Source organism: Centruroides sculpturatus, unplaced genomic scaffold, assembly GCF_000671375.1.
Source record: "Centruroides sculpturatus isolate CEXI.00-Female unplaced genomic scaffold, Cexi_2.0 scaffold99, whole genome shotgun sequence".
Lineage (NCBI taxonomy): Eukaryota > Metazoa > Arthropoda > Arachnida > Scorpiones > Buthidae > Centruroides > Centruroides sculpturatus.
Window position 1 is genome coordinate 509,647 of NW_019384321.1, and position 14,526 is coordinate 524,172.

A 14,526-nucleotide genomic window follows, 5' to 3' on the forward strand; every position below is an offset into this window, starting at 1 on the left:
ACGGAATACATGCACCAGTGAACCTACAACTACACGATTTATATTTTAAAAATAATTAAATTCACTTAGCATTCAAAACTTGCGAATTTTAAAAAAAAAAAAAAAACAAATTTGCTGATTAAATACGGACAACTATTTAACTGAAGGAAAACGGGTATTCCCCTTGCTATGGATGTCTGCCTAGTTCAGTTCAGCCACATTCCGCTACAGTTCGCCTTTATTATCAGTTCGAAATGGGATGGTTCCATAATACCCGCAGTGTCCATAATACCACCTTCTCCTCTAAATATTCAGTATTCGGCCGAATAGCGAAAAATAGGCCGAATACCGAATAGTAACCGAATATTCGTTACATCACTAATATTAACCCATTATTGCCCTAGTTATTTATATGTAAAATATTGAATTTTTCTGTGACCTTTATTTTGTATTATGCATGTTAATTAAAATTGTAACTTCCTATTAAATGTATAATTATCATTTTGAATATAGCACATTTGGCATTCAAAATATTAAAATTCATTTACTACTATTAGAAGAACATTTTGAGGATTCATTCTATTATATTTCATATGTAGATTATTATTTTTAATTCGTTAAATTATTTAGAAGTTTCTCTTCCACTATTATATGCTTTTTAAAATAAACATTCTATACCTTGACAATAAATTGTAACTTTTTAAACTGTATTTCATACATGGGCCCACATGCATTTTTAGTTATATTTTGCTAAAGAAACTGTTCATTTAATTTGCAGCACTGTAAATAACTTTTTCTCTTTCTTTTTGATAGAAGTTGATAATGGAATAGAAGTCACATTTAATGACATGTATCGTGGCACAAAACAATGTGAACCAAAAGAAACAGTAGGTAAGTACTGTACAATTTATGATTTAGAGTCATTGCTATTAATTAATGATGGTAACTTGTAAAACACGTGATTTATAATTTACAGAGAAAGTGTGGTCAGCAATGCAACAAAATTACTAATTTCTCAGCGCATTGAGTTAGAAAAAGAATTTTGTAAGCCTGTAATAAAAAAGAAATTATGTAACAAAATATCAGGCATTATGTGTAAAAATGGGCATTCTTTTTCTAGTGAAGATTGTGCACACAAATGAAGAAATTTAATGGGGACTTACAGAAAAAATTTAAACAAAGTGAGAACATCTGGTGAAAGCAGTATTTGTTGGCCTTATTTTGAAACCATTACTATGGCTTTCGTAAAAAATGTAACAATGTACCTCCTGATAACTATTTACAATCAAACCTCTCTTTGACCTCTGTCAAATCTTCCAATCACCAAAATCTTCTGTACCCTCTCCTGTACTTTCAAAGTCCTCTGCATCCTCTTATACCTATACCATTTCACAGTCTTTTTTTGTACTCTTTTCATTTTGCTCTAATGTTCCATCTGAAAATTATAAATGTTTTCTCCCTGACTGATCAGAAACATTTCAAGACACTGAAATTAAGAAAGCAAGACAGATCCTCACCGGCACCAGTTTGGTTTGTTGAAAAAATGAAAAAACGAAATGAATTTGATCAAAAAATGTAGGCTGAAATGAAAATGCTAGAGGAAAGAAGAGTACAAACATCGGAGAATTTAACGGAAGCAATAAAAGAGGTTGTAAAAAGAAAATAACAATAAACATTTGTTTTAAAATTTATATATTTATTAAACTAAATTTACAAAAATACATTGTATTACAATATTTAAAATAAACTAATTTCTGTTTAATAACGAAAGTTGATAATGCAGGTATACCTCTTCAGCTATCCTTGCTCGTTTTGTGAATCCAGTCTCATATGGTTGCAATGAGTCCTCAAGATTATCTGAACACATTTCCTCATAATCATTATCAAATTTCTAGTGGTGGACCATCATTATACATAATACACAAATTGTGTATAAGACATGCTGAAGTAATCACAACAGGCACAACCTCCCTTCCTAAAATATATAAATATTTTAGTATCCTCATACGGCCAAAGAGATAACCAAATGCCTGCTCAATAATAACTCGAGTTGAGCTTAAAACTTTGTTATAAATTTTTTTTCTTTTCTTCCAAGATGACCATTTTTTCTAAAAGGTGTGAGAAGGTGTCTGCTAAGTGGATAAGTACAGTCACCTAAAACGTGTGAAACATTTGGTAAAAGATATGGATCATTAGCAATGGCTTGTGCAATGGAGAGTTACGGTATACTCTAGCATCGTTTGCTGATCCTGGCCATTTGCGAATATGTCAATAAATTTTAAATCTGCATTGCAAATGGCTTGCAAAATCACACTTGCCACTTGTTTTCTATTAATGTAAGCATTCTTCTCATGTTTTCTTACAGAAAACAAAATGTGTTTTCCATCAATAAATCCAAGTGTCTTGGGCAAACTATTAGCTCTTAAATCAGCAAATTCCTTAATTGCTTTTTGGGCTGCTTCACCATTTGGCCATTTTATGATATGTGAAGCAAATTCTAGTAGTCGATAACAAAACTTGGCGAACTCAGTGTTTGCATGACATTGGGACATTCCAAATCGATCTGACACACCACGGAAACTCTCTTGGTTTCCTAATAACCACAGAGAACGAGCAGTATATTTTCTTTTGGTGCATACGGCTTTCTGATAGATACTTTCACTGGTAGCATTTTCTTCAAAATCTGAAAAGAAAAAATTCATGTACTGTATATTCATACTTAACTGTGAAGTTTGTATAAGATATAGTAAAATATACAGGATCGGAACACGAGTTTCTCGTGATCGAAATGACAATATAGAAAAGACTTTAAAAATAGTTATAAAACATTAAATAACAGTTAATTATTTTGAAATCGATTTAAAAAATTTAAGAATTCCAATGAAATAATAATAATAGCATTTAATTCGGCTTAAAATTATAATTTCAATAGTATCTTTTATTATATTTCAACTTTACCAGTATCTGAATCGAATCGCAAAAGAAGATTTGAATTACATATTCTGTTTTGGCCGAAATTTTAATTAAACATTATGAACAAACCTAACGTATTTATTATTGTTTTTTTCTTTTTTAAAAATATATATATGTATAAAAATAATATATGTTTTCAACACAAAGGCCCGAGAATATATGAAAATAGGTAACTAAGCTGAAAAGAAAATATAATTTCCCATCCCTAATCTAAATATTTCGATAAAAATTAGCGCAGCGTAACAATCTAAATCGCAATGTATCTGGACTGTTAATCGTGACGTGCGAAAATGGCTTTTAATAAGAATTTCATTCGAATACTGCGGTACGATATCGTGAAGTAACTAACGATTTTTGCACGCTTTTTTCGTTGTTGGGAATCTGTCATCGCTAATGACATAAATAAATCACCATTTCCTCGTTTTCTTATAAACATCGAACTTAATAGCTTTTCTTCTAATAATATTGAACCAACGCGTGTAAATACAGCAGAAAGAGAATCATTGTTTATATCAGCCATTTTGAGATAGCTCTTTCTCCAGCAAATGTGTTTTCAACCGTCAGCAACAAAAGCGTCACTTCCGGTAGCAACTGCTCAGCGCACTGCTGAATAAAAGAATGCGCAAATCGATTAACTATATACAGTACTAACTTCCGGTTTAGGCCAAAAGTCACGTGATTTCGATTCAAAAATTTTCTCCAGAACGGAGTTAGATAGATGACTAGTATGATTCTATTGTTAACAGGAAAAATGTGATGTACTGTAAAGAGGCAAGACTACTAAAATCGAGAGCATATACACTTCTCAAAAGTGAAATTGCAATATAACGAAGGAATGCGCATAGCCACATGCAAATTGCAGGACCTGTACAGATGACAGAGAGATGAAAATGATTAAGTTTTCATATGCATCGGTTCATGTGTTACCCAGTTTCGGACTATAAAGACCAGCAGCCTGCTCAGGTAGAAAATGCTATCAGCGACAGTTCTCGGCAGCCGAACTTTTGAAAAAGCGTAGAAAAGGGAGACGACAGCAAACTGAATACCACTAGTTAACGGCTAGGGAACGAAACCATATCTTGGAGCTGTGCGAGCTCGATTTGTTGTTGCGCGCAGTTGCCACGTGAGTTGGGCAAGATGTGGGAACCATCCAGTGATGTGTGACGCAATGGACGCAAGAACATCTGCGAACACGCAGAAGAAGGATTGCACCGGCGCACGCCGGAGCACAAAGACTGTCAGATTATTCTGTTGCATATCTTTGTTCTTTTAATCATTTGCATATGTCTGTCACCTCTATGGGTCTTGCAATGTGCATAAGGCTACGCGCATTCCTTCGTGGTGTTGCAATTTAACTTTTGAGAAGTGTATATTCTGTTAATCATGCACTTCAGCAAACCAGAAAAGCCACATTATTTATCTCTCGCTTCGAAGATTTAAATCGACGATTCAAATGCAGCACATTTTAATTTAATTAAAAGTTTTTCATAATCTGCATATATTTTGAAAATTGTTATATATTTATACTAGCTGTTACCCGCGACTTCTCACGCGCGGATTTTTCAAGCAAATCCCATTTATATTTAGTATTTCAACAACCATAGTAATTGTTATATAACACCTACCGCTGAGAATGATGATAATTGTTGAGAATCAAACGAACTATTTTCAATTTGATCAATTTTCTGGAACGTTTACAATCGTTCTATGATCGAACTAATATGCAATAACAAACTCGAATTTAAAGCGGTTCGAACATTTGGTTATAAAATCGAAATACAGTAGAGCGTCGATTTTCCGAAAGTCAATCATCCGAAACGTCAATCATCCGAAAGAATTCCAGTGGGCAAATTAAAATTTTCGCCAGTGCTGTGGCGCTTCAATCTTTGTCTATGTCTTGGGCTACTCAAATATTTTACGTTTTTGATACTAAATTAACATCTGAAGTATAATTTTTTATTGTTTTTATATTTTTCAATATATTTATTTTGTTCGTACAAAATAAAAAAAATAATTTTTAACGATACAATAGTCTTTGTTTGGCTTAACATCGACGAAAATTCAACGCGAAGCGACACGCAACGGATAAAAATTTTAACATCGGATACGTTAAATTATTTTTTGTACATAAATCGGTTATCCGAAATATCAGTTATACGAACAACCCCAGTCCCCAATTGATTCGGAAAATCGACGCTCTACTGTATATCAAAATATTTATAACAATGTCTGAAATGTTATCAATTTAATACACCTAAGTACTCAATGAAGACTAAACGTAGTTGAAAACAAAAAATCGCATCTAAAATAGTATAGTAGAAGCCATTCTTCAGGTTAAGACTTAATCTTTTCCCTCTCCCCCCGCGGGGGGAATTTCCAAAAATTCCTTTTTAGTGTGCGTTTTCATGATGTACCCTAACTATGTACAAAATTTCACCTCTCTAGGTTCAGCGGTTTGCTCTGAGCGATGATGAATCAATCACTCAGTCAGTCAGGACAAGTAATTATATATATTTAGATTACACCGTACTTTTCTGATTTATTTCGTATTCATAATTCTTTGAGATAAAAAATAATTCGTATTTCGGACGATAATAATAGAAGCGCATCCGATTCCACAACAAAAGTGGCTTTATTTTACCCTTTAAAATTTATTTTTTTAAAATTTTGATGCGGAAAAATACATTTTTTTAAAAAAACTCATTCCGCCCTGTGGGCACTAAGAGGGCCTCTTTTTGCAAGCCCATTATGGGTTCGGCCAGACCCACAATGGGCAGCCGGGTGGTATGTGGCGGGACCCGACTTATCAGGACGGATCGCCTCCGAAAAAATTTGTGGGGATTTTTGACCCGTCCGGATTCGATTCCTGGTCCCCCAAAGCGGTAGTCTATCACCTTGGCCGCTCGGCCATTTGGCCGTCCGGAAGGATACACTAGAAAGAATGTGTGATAGAAGTCGTGTGATCACTTTTAAGATTTACACTTTAACATTTTGACCAGTAATCACACTTACTGGAAGCTACTGATGCATGAAAATCTATATATCATACATTAAATACAATATAAAAAGAATATAATACATAGAAAAATTACAAGCATCATAATCTATGAAAACACTTTATTGTCATTTCAAGTTAAACATAGATGTATTTGCATTGTCTAAGAACCGTGGTTCCACTGTTTTTTTTTTATTCGAAAAATAAATTCACTAACAAAAAAAATTAATGAATTCGATAAAACACTGTACATCGATAATGTTGTGATACTATCGTAACAGTGTCGGTTAGCTAATTTATTTGATAGCTTGTTATCGATAGAGGAAACAATAGTCGATTGTTCGCTATCGATATAAACAAACGTACTGTACATCTCTAGTACATAATATACCAATTGTGAGACTTGTATTAGTAGTAGGTGTTAGATGGAAGCAAAAAAGAGAAGTAACAAACCCAAAAGAGAGATAGGAGGCGATCGCCCCCTCGATATTTTTATCACTAAGGGAAGCTTCATTACTTCTTAAACTACGTCAATATTTTATCAGTTTTCTACTTTGTTTCATAAAAACTTTGTGTACTTTATTTTAAATAATTATTAAAGACAAAAATATTTCATATATTTTTAATCTTTAATTGTTTGATACACTAAAAACCTCTCTCAGATTTGCTTTCAGATCAAGCATCGGAAAACAGAAACACGGAATTTGGACCCGACATTATCACTGCAGTCAGACGATAAGAGAACAATAAGACTTAGTCGAGGTGGAGTCGCGCTCTTTTCTCTCCCTACTGCCTATAGGCGTTTTCAGCCGGATTTTCGATGTCGGAAGCCGCAGCTTGTACTTTTAATACGGACTATTTTCCGGAAGTTTTCGAAACGCCTTTAGGTCCAGAAACTGATTGTTGGATCCGAGAATGATCCTCTTCTGCCCACACCCAGAACGTGTCACAGAAACCCGAAGGTCTGCCAGGTGAGTCCTTCGCTGGTGAATATGCGGGTCGCGGGGAAGTGCACTAGACGAAGTCGTGTAGAAGGAAAGCGACGGTCTCGGAGAGGCGAATTTTTTTTTATACAAACAGGATAAGCAAAGCACTGTCTGTGGCGCTGTGATTGGTGAAACTTATCACGATCGAACTGCTATTAAAAAGGGCTAAAACTTTTTTAATTCCTTAAATAGACAAGCAATTATACTTCTTTATTCATAATCACAGTATATTTTTTCAAATACAGTACATTATTTTTTGTTTGTAAGAAATCCAATATCACTGGAACGTTAATGATTTTTTAAATATGAGTTTTATGGTAAATTATATTTAAAAAAAACATATTTAAATAAGAATGTTTTAATTGATAAATATTTATAAAATTTCAAAGATCTAAATTATAATTTATGCAATAAAATTATTCATAAAAAGCTTTTTACTTAATCAAAATTGGCAACACTATTGTACATCGTGATAGACCGACTACTAGCAGACGACGTTAAAAGACGAAGGAGTCGCCACCTATATTTTTCTTAGGTCGAGAATTTTTATATATCGTTATAACAATAATTAATCCCTAATTATAATATTATTTATATTGTATAATTTTAAATCATCTCTCACATCTCAAAATAAATCCATATATAATTCTTGGAATTTCTCCCCGGATGTATCGAAACCTATCTGACGTCACTGTCGCAGAACTGTCCGATCGATGAATACAGTTTTCAATTTGTGATCCGTACAATCCGCACTACAAGACAATTAAATATGGGATCTTTATTTAGAAGCGAAGAAATGACTTTATGTCAACTCTTTCTTCAATCTGAAGCTGCTTATGCTTGTGTTTCGGAATTAGGAGAATTGGGAATGGTGCAGTTTCGAGATGTAAGTTTTTAATCGATTTTTTTCATATGTCCTTATTTTAGTGACCCGATTCACAGTATTTGTAACGTAACTAATGAAACAAACTAAAAAGCGACTTTGTGTTGCTTTTTGGTTTGTTGGGAGCAACAAAAAGTAACACAAAGTTGCTCTTTATTTTGTTGGGTTTATTAATAATGGATCAAAGATCCAGTATTAATTAATCAACAAACCAAATCCAAACAAACCATGGATCCAACAAGCCAAATCCAAAGATCCAGTATTAATAAATCCAGTAGCATCAAAGCATTATAATCATCACAATCACAATACAATTGTGACTACGTTAAAAACACAGGTACAAAAATGAGACGTATAAAATACTTCAAAGAGAACAAAAAAATACCATTAAATAGGACATCTTTTCATTATTTCAAATATAATATAAAAATGCTATCTGGAATTTATGATACAAAATCAAAATTGCTAACGTTCTTATTAAAAAAAAAATCAAACTTTGAATGCCGTTACTTCATAAAATGGGTCATATTTCTTTTTTGTTCATTTACTTCACTTCATTTCATAAATTTCTAAATTTGAAATTGTTGCTTGACTTTAATGACGAAGGAAATTGTTATTGAAAAGTTCACGAAATATCCGCAAATAGTCTACGGATGTCTATTGATATTTTCTAATCGATATTTGTATATTTTGTTACCGGCCTGAAATAAAAATTGTGTATGCAGACTTCACAACTACTTGATCTAGTTTTTATTTTTAATTCTTAAGAAATACATTAGGGCTTAATTTTTGCATTTTATTAGTGTGTATTATCTCTTATCTCTTATAAATTTAAAAGAGTAACAATGTATAATATGTAAATATTTTCATTAGATGCAAAAATGAAGGTATTATTTATTTGAAAAATTGTATTAACACGAATAAAAATTTTTCTTTCTTATATTTTTAAAATTTTGTATATAACTTTCTATTATTTTTTGAAATTCATTATAAAGTTTTATATATTATTATTTCTTATAAGTTTAGGAACAAATAGTAATTTTATATTTAAAAACATTCAATGGGAATTTATTAATTAGAACATTTTTGACCATTTAAATTTAATGATGGTTTAGTTAACTTAGACTGATCAAATCTGAATGCATGTTTGTAAGATTTAAAAATAATTATTGTCAGCATTAGTAATATGTTTTCTAAGTAGTTTTTTTCTTTCTCAATTTCTTACATTGTAGGAAGACCAGGAGGAAAAATTGTTTTAATAAATGAGAAGCTGTCTATTAATCTATGAAACTGGAAATATCAAATTGCCATTGTCATTTTTAAAAAATTTGTGTTGTTTTGTAATTTTTTAAAATAAGTTATGTAATTAAATAGTTTGTTTTTTTCTTTTTTAAATACAAGGTATAAAGCCAAATGAACTGCTGAATTATCAGGTTATAGTATAGTCATATCATAGGTTAGTTATTCAGCAGTTTGTTTGGCTTTAGGTATAAATTGAGTTTCTGAGTTGATGTTCATCAATACAAGGTTTATTTTGGAAAATAAATAAATAAATAAACTTGAACAAATATCAAAACATCAGAAAATTTTAATGGTTTGGTAAAGTTCTCTTATTCAGCAGTTTGTTTGGCTTTAGGTATAAATTGAGTTTCTGAGTTGATGTTCATCAATACAAGGTTTATTTTGGAAAATAAATAAATAAATAAACTTGAACAAATATCAAAACATCAGAAAATTTTAATGGTTTGGTAAAGTTCTCTTAATATAAAAATTAATAATTTTATTTTAAAAGTGATTTTTCAAGTTTTTGGAAATATTTTTTAGATACCAGTTATTTAGAACAACATATTTTAAAATTGCATCATAAATCATATAAATTGCAACAGAATATAACATGTAATCAGTGCCGTAACTAACCATTCCTGTGCCCTGTGCAATAATTTGCATTTAGGCCTCTTAATTAGATTTGGAAAAATAATAAAACAAATACATGCATTTTGGGCCCCTCTTCAAAGTGGGCCCTGTGCAGGTGCACCTGTTCCACCAGCCTAGTTACGGCACTGCATATAATAAACTTGATATTTTCATTTATATATACAATTTAATGCGAAATCAACTTTTACAATTTGCATTCTAATTACAAATTATATTAAATATATTAATGGTGTAGGAATCATAATAATCCAAAACAATTTCAAAAAATAACTATTGTTTTGTATTAAATATAAATTCACATGATATCTGATTGAAACTGTTTGAAATTACGATACTTATGGGTTATCCTTCTGCATGATGTGTTACATGTTGCTTTCCAATCTCATGCATCTACTATGCTCTGTCATAATGTCACAAAATGATTAGATGAGTTTGAATAGGTGATTAAATGAAATAATTAAATTCTGTACAAATCAGATAGTAAATTTAATTGTTTCAATAACATTAAAAAATACTGTATTTTTTTGTTTATAAGGTAAAAATACCTACTTTTTAAGAAGTCGCACACTAATAATAATTTAATATTATACACTAATACGCAAATTAGTCTTTGATTTGCAAATTTGTTTTGATGAGACATTATGTGGAAAGTGGATTAATCATTCAGTATTTGGAATTTGAATACATCTGAAACTGATAATGATTGTATACTACAGGAATATGATACATTACATTCTGAAAGTTTTCACATAAAAGATATTAAAAGTGAAATTTCATTCTGATTGAAAAAATCTAAAATGGAAGTGTAACATAACGTGTACATATGATGTTGGTATATGGACAAATATATGGAAATGGTATATTGGTATATTCTTGTATATTGCTGAATTTGTATGGAGATAATTTTATATGAAAAATTAATTTTGTGAATTACTGAAAATAATTGTATAAAAAGTGACCTATTAAACTAATACTAAGAGAAATAATATAAATTGAATTTATTATATTTTAATATCATACAAGTATTAAGAATTAAGAGATAGACCGACTACTAGCAGACGACGTTAAAAGACGAAGGAGTCGCCACCTATATTTTTCTTAGGTCGAGAATTTTTATATATCGTTATAACAATAATTAATCCCTAATTATAATATTATTTATATTGTATAATTTTAAATCATCTCTCACATCTCAAAANTTGCTGAATTTGTATGGAGATAATTTTATATGAAAAATTAATTTTGTGAATTACTGAAAATAATTGTATAAAAAGTGACCTATTAAACTAATACTTAGAGAAGTAATATAAATTGAATTTATTATATTTTAATATCATACAAGTATTAAGAATTAAGAGTTTGTATGTTATAGTAATAAGTATAATATTTTTCCCTAATTTTAATATTTTAGTAAATAAAGTATTTTAATGATTGATTAATATAAAAGAGTAACTTTTGGAATTGACAAAATTAAATTTCTACTTTTGGACTGCACACTATTTCAACTGCAATATGATATGATAGTCAGAGAATAACTCACAAGTACTGAAATGATTATAATATTAATTCCATTTTAAACATCCTAAAATGAACTTATTCATAGAATAAATGGATATAATTTTTTCTTCTAAAAAAATTATGTGAAATAGGAATATATCTAGTTTTGGAAGTAGATAATTTATATGGTTAATTTTTTTCTAAAAATAAACTTTGATTTATTTTTCACAGTTTATGGATAATTCTTTCATCAAAGATAAATGTTCATTAAATTTCATATTTCATGAAATAAAATATTTTAAATATGATAATTTATTTAAAAAATAAAATCAAATTTTTTGACAAAATTGATATGTTTATATTGCATATTAATAAAATTTTCAGTTATATATTTTTGCTAAATTTAGCAAATAAATTTTTGAAGTTTGATTAAATGCAGAAACTGAAAATATTGTTAAAGTTCTTCACTGGTCTTATATTAAGATTTTTGGTTTGAATGTGTGACTATAGTTTACTTATTTATCTAGTCCAATTGTTTTTTAATCCTTTCTTTATAATTAACAAAGATAAGGGCTTTCCTACTATAAATATAATGTTTTGGAAATTTTGAAACAGCTACTCATATACCATTCATATAACATGTTTTCTAGTCATGCAATAATGCACATGATTGATTACATTATATATAGATGATATTTACAACATAATTGCAATGGTCTATCTATTTATTGTTTTTTCATAAAAACACCATTTGGATTAAAAAAATATGTTTACTAAAATAAAGATTTAAATTCATAAAATAAATATTCATTCAGAATAAATTAGAATGCTTAATTCATTCATTTGTTTGTATAATAAATGAAATGATTATTGTGCCTGTTGTATCTACTTTTGCACCCCTCTGTATATAAATTTAAAATAATATGTTCAACTTCTTTCAGTTTAATATTTTTGGAATCTCAATATTCCATTTTAAATCTCATTATGGGTTAGGTTATAATATTAATTAATCCAGAAATACATCATAAATTTAGAACAATAAAAATATTTTTCAAATCCCAATGTGAATATCCAATTTCTTCTGACTGACAAGGACTAAGCAGACGAGAATATCATCCAATTTAATTTAATACCATTCTTAAAGTAAATGCATTTCAGGCTTTAGTCATTCTTCAGTACCTGCTACAATGATACAATAAACTGAATAAATAATTACATAAACAAACATCCAAACTTCTACATACCTTTACATAACATAATTAGTAAACTTTTCATAATGAGCAATTATTTAGTCACATCGTCACAATGCCGGGCTGCAATTTTTAATATCTTAAATTTATTTAGCTTAAAATATATGGTCTCCACCTCAAAGTAGTACTGTAGTGTCTTGCCCCTGTACATCATACTTTTCCTATAACAATAGCGTTCTGCCAGTCTCTAACTCCTTTCAGGAGAAAAATTTTGAATTGAAATAGCGTGACTTTCAGTTATCATCAGAAGTTCATATATAGTTAATTGGGGCCTCCTCCCCTAAGGTTTCCATATCTGGTCTTGAATTTCATCTATCTAACTCTGTTCTCAAGATTAAGGAAAGATGGATGAACGACAGTGGAAATTTGTAGGTCTACAGTTTTTTCAAATTGCAACCCAGTGAATGAAATATATTCTTTGAAGTGTGCAATAAATGATAAAAAATAAACTTTTGTAAAAACAAAAGATAAAATTTCCTAGAACAATAATATAAAAAACTTTGAGGATGCACATGAATATCAGCATATTTGGCAAGACAATGTGTGACACTTCAAGGCATCTTCAGCACTGAATGTTTCAATTAAATATGTTAAAGACAAATATTTTCAAGCTACACCTAAGATCTGCTTTAGGTCCATTTTTGTTCTCCTTTCTATATTGGAATACAGTAATACCTGAACTTACGCTACCCCGACTTATGCAAACCTGGAGTTATGCGATTTTCAAATCTCATTGATTCATCTTTTGTTTGAGCGCCTCGCAACTCTTGATTATGCACTCCCCTCCACACTATTGTTCATCTTACATGTTCGAATGTGTCACGCGGAATCGACATATAGCTACAATTTATTTTGTGTTATTTATTTCTGTGTTTGTTATATCTACAGAGAGTTGAGAGACTGTATGTGGTGTTTTCTTGTAACAGTGAACGAATCAAAAGACGAGATAAGATTAACAAGAACATTTATTAGCTTACATACATCTGACTTGGATTTTACATAAATTGCGTAATTATACTCTGACTTACGTAAATTCGACTTACGCAGTTATCGCTCGGTCCCACCTATCGTGTAAGTTCGGGGTATTACTGTATTCATAATTCATCATCATTTTTTTGAATATTCCAATATAAAATGGAGGATAAAAATTGACCTGAAGCAGATCTTAGGTGTAGGTTGAAAATATTTATCTTTATCATATTGAAAGTTCTTCACTGGTCTGATATTACGTTTTTTGGAATGTTTCATTCATTTACATGATTGGTATTGTTTGTATTGTAAAGAAAATTTTTGAATCACACATTCTTTATCATAATCTTAAAATGTTATTCAATACTTTACATAAGAAATTTTCTGAAAATGATTACAGTGCAACAATTAGGTTCAGAACCAATTTTCTTGTCATATTACTAGTGGTCTGTTCACTTGGCTGACTATTGAAGTAATTAGACATTCATCTCAGGTAAATGCAGGTTTATTGAATTGCATTGTTTGACTGGTAAGTTATTCAAGTTTTTACTTAGCATTGTTTCTTGTATTACAATTTTAAACATGAAAGAGCAAGTTGTGATCAAATTTTGCTTAAAACTCAAAAATAAAATCAGTTACTGAAACAAATGAAATGTTGAGAAAGGCATATGGAGAGAGTTGCTTATGTTTAATAATGTTCAAGAGGCATAAGCTTTTAGAAATGGTGGAATTGTTGGATGATGGTGAAAGAACTGAGTTATCTATGCACATTGTATACTACAGATTGCATTGAGAAATCTTTGCTGAGGATCAAATGTTAGCAATTTGAATTCTTGAACAATTAACTGGAATTAGTGGAGTAGTAGTGAGACAAATCTTTAACTCAGATGAAAATTCTTTGAAATCATTTATAACAGCAGTAAATCTTGGTGCTTCATAAAATCCAAAATCATAAGGATCAAACTATTTTCATTTTCAGGCAGTCAAAATAGTCTTTTTTTAGAAATGGTTTCAGAATAATTATACAGCCATTTTAAGCTAATAATTTCAAAAAATAAC

At 30.1% G+C, this 14,526-nt stretch overlaps 1 protein-coding gene across 1 annotated transcript in view; it reads left to right on the top strand.

The window, feature by feature from the left end:
• The first annotated feature begins 7,589 nt into the window (after window positions 1-7,589).
• Window positions 7,590-14,526, top strand: part of LOC111625522 (V-type proton ATPase 116 kDa subunit a-like) — a 90,505-nt gene continuing 83,568 nt past the window's right edge. Inside the window, exon 1 of the mRNA XM_023368686.1 lies at window positions 7,590-7,819. Within this exon, the coding sequence (XP_023224454.1) occupies window positions 7,703-7,819 (117 nt within the window). The 5' untranslated portion in view covers window positions 7,590-7,702. The remainder of the gene's footprint in view (window positions 7,820-14,526) is intronic.